Source organism: Priapulus caudatus, unplaced genomic scaffold, assembly GCF_000485595.1.
Source record: "Priapulus caudatus unplaced genomic scaffold, Priapulus_caudatus-5.0.1 Scaffold844, whole genome shotgun sequence".
Lineage (NCBI taxonomy): Eukaryota > Metazoa > Priapulida > Priapulimorpha > Priapulimorphida > Priapulidae > Priapulus > Priapulus caudatus.
This window is the reverse complement of record NW_014577905.1, coordinates 188,800-191,982: the sequence shown is the minus strand read 5'-3', so window position 1 is coordinate 191,982 and position 3,183 is coordinate 188,800. Positions and strand designations below refer to the sequence as shown.

The 3,183-nt window shown below is 55.7% G+C and overlaps 1 protein-coding gene across 1 annotated transcript in view; it reads right to left on the bottom strand.

The window, feature by feature from the left end:
* The window catches only part of LOC106813921 (transcriptional regulator ERG homolog), an 8,546-nt gene continuing 5,363 nt past the window's right edge, over positions 1-3,183 (bottom strand). The window contains exons 3-4 of the mRNA XM_014818164.1: positions 776-965; positions 1-484 (exon numbers count right to left, since the gene is read on the bottom strand). Of these exons, the coding sequence (XP_014673650.1) occupies positions 133-484; positions 776-965 (542 nt within the window). The 3' untranslated portion in view covers positions 1-132. The remainder of the gene's footprint in view (positions 485-775; positions 966-3,183) is intronic.

Genomic DNA, 3,183 nt, shown 5'->3' with positions numbered 1-3,183 from the left:
ACACACACACACACACACACACACACACACACACACTCACGGCGGCTCGACACCACAACTTGATGCAATGGCGACAGGCGCGAATGCTAGAGGCAATATAAACCGACGAATCTCGGGGTATTCCCCTGATCATCATCCGTAATAGGAGTGAGGGCTGGCGGTAAACCCGTTGGCCCGGTGATGTGCGTGCACGCTCGATATGTTTGTGTAGAGGTTAGACATGCCGGCAGGTGGCGTCCAGTACGCGCCGTGATTTGGGAAAAATCCGTTGCCAGGTGGCGTGATCGGCGGGTGCGAGAAGTACGACTGCAGCTTGGTGGCGGCGTGGTAGTTTGACAGACCGTAGTACTCGGACTGGTATTTGTAGGAGGCGCTGTGGTCGTTGTTCTGCGGCTGGCAGGCCTGCGCCAGGCCCTGGAAATCGTACTTGTAGGCGTAGCGCTTGCCGTGTACCTTCGTCATGATGTTCTTATCGTAATAGTAGCTGTTAAAATAGAAGATGATGTCACTTTCTGCCAGCTAGCAATAATGTTAACCCACGCGCGCGCACGCACGCACGCGTGCAAATACTTTCGTGCTCACACACACACGCACATATAAACGCACGCACGCATGCACGCGCACACACACACACGCGCGCGCGCACGCATGCACGCACGCACGCTCACAAACACTCACACAGGTCGCAAAGACAGGAAACCGTCAAAGATTGAAACTCTGACCATGCCGTCTCTCATTACGTTGTTGTCCACCAGGTGGCCTGACGTCTGCTTACCGGAGGGCCCTGCTCAGCTTGTCGTAGTTCATGTTGGGTTTGGATTTGCGTTCGCCCCAGCGGCGTGCGACCTCGTCCGGGTCGGACAGCTTGAACTCCCCGCTCGTACCTTCCCAGGTGATGATGCCTGAGTTAGCACTGTCTGACAGCAGCTCTAGTAGAAACTGCCACAGCTGGATTTGTCCGGTACCTGACGTGGAGAACAGAGAGTATCATGCAGCAGCTCATGTGAATACGTCATGCTGGTATAGATCATCCGGATTACACCTCGGGAGGCGACGCGGATTAAGATAAATAATACGTAGTTCTTGCGACTTCAAAGAGAATCGTCCGTCTATAGCCGTAGTGCGTACGCGGCGTGTGTGCGTGCGCGTGTACGTGTTAGTGCGTGCGTGCGCGTGGACGTGTTAGTGCGTGCGTGCGCGTGGACGTGTTAGTGCGTGCGTGCGCGTGTACGTGTTAGTGCGTGCGTGCGCGTGTATGTGCTAGTGCGAGTGCAACTGCGTGTGACACTGCGCATGCAGGCATAATTATACGCACTGGCTATACATATCTTAGCAGTCAAATGTTTGCCAACTCAACAGAAGGGGAGCGCAATTGAAAAACGCGCACATAATAAAAGCATTAAAAATAGAAATACGCGCCAATATTTAACTTAATAATGTTGATAGTGTCGATTGCGAACAAAGATGGCGGCCGTGGCGTCAGCGACGCGGACACAGCCCCGCGCCGTGGCGACATCGGCGGCTCTTCGCGACGTCGCATCCTAATGGCGATCAGATGACTCGGGAGAGCGGAAGTGTTGAATAAATGCATCAGTCACACTTATATATCCGCGCGCATTAGCGGCGCTTAACGTGTATTAGCCTGTTTACCATCGTCTCGTTGTTGCGCACACCGCCCGCAAAGTGACGTGTGTTTGTCCTCCCCCCCCCCAGCCCCCGCCGCCGCTTTCCCCCGCCTCGCACGCGCCGCGACATATGTCGGCCGTCGACCCCCGCGCGTATGCGCCGTGACCGCAGCGGCGGCAGACGACGACGGCAGATAATCTACCACAGAGTTATCGCGGACATATCTCCGGGCGGAGGGAATGGGGGAGATGCGTGTGATTGGGTGAGAGAGAGAGAGAGAGAGAGAGAGAGAGAGAGAGAGAGCGCGCGAGAGAGAGAAAGAGAGAGTGAGAGAGAGCGTGCTGGTGGGTCTTGCTCACTCAATTACGGAGGTCGAAGGGCTGCGAGATAGCCGCCGCGGCGACGACAATAGAGCCGTGAGTCAGAGAGGAGCGGCGCGTGCCGTTGCCGTCGTCGACGTCGTCGGCGGCGGCTGGCTGCTGGCGATGTAAGATGATGTGATTCCCCGTATCTATGGCAACCGTTTCGCAGTTGTCTCTGTGAGTCATCGCGGTCACTTTATATTTATTTATTCATTCGATTAGTTATGGGGTCACGTGATCAGGTGATATCACGTGATCAGGTGATATCACGCTTCAGGTGATATCACGCTTCAGGTGACATCACGCATTGATCAGGTGATATCACGCTTCAGGTGATATCACGCTTCAGGTGACATCACGCATTGATCAGGTGATATCACGCTTCAGGTGATATCACGCTTCAGGTGACATCACGCATTCAGGTGATATCACGCTTCAGGTGATATCACGCATCACGCACAGGTTGATTGACGTGACAAGGTGAGTCAGCATACAGGTAATATCAACGCTCGAGGTGATAGTCACGCTCAGGTGATAATCACCCCTCAGGTGATGAGTCACGTGATCAGGTGTATCACGCTTCAGGTGAATCATCACGTTTGACCAGGTATGTCACGCATCAGTTGATATCACGCTTCAGGTGATAACACGGCTTCAGGTGAGTCCATCACCGCCTCAGGTGATATGCACGCATGGATCAGGTGATAGCGACGCTCAGGCTGAATCAACGTTCAGGTGGATATCACGTCTCAGGCTGATATCCACGCTTCCGGGTGATATCAAGCTCAGGTTGCGCGTCAGACAGTCGGTCGGTCGTGTTCGTCGGTCGGCAGTCGGTCAGGTCGCCGGTCGGTCGTCGGTCGGGTCGGTCGGAGGCTGTCATTCGGTCGTCGGTCGCGTCGGTCAGTCGGTCGGTCCGTCGGTCGTGTCGTCGGATCGTCTGTCTTCTGTCAATTCGATCGGCTCGGTTGTCGAGTCGTTGTGTCGGTTTGGTCGTCGGTTGGTCGTCGCGTTGTCGGTCGAGTGGTCGGTGGTTGGTCGGTCGGTTGGTCGACTCGTCGGCGATCGTCAGGACGGACCGGGTCGGTCGTCGTCGGTCGGGCTCCGGCCTCGTGTCTGTCTGGTCATTCGGTCGGCTCGGTTGTCGGCGCCATCGCCGATCAGAGCGGTCGGTCAGTTCGGTCGGTCGAGTCAG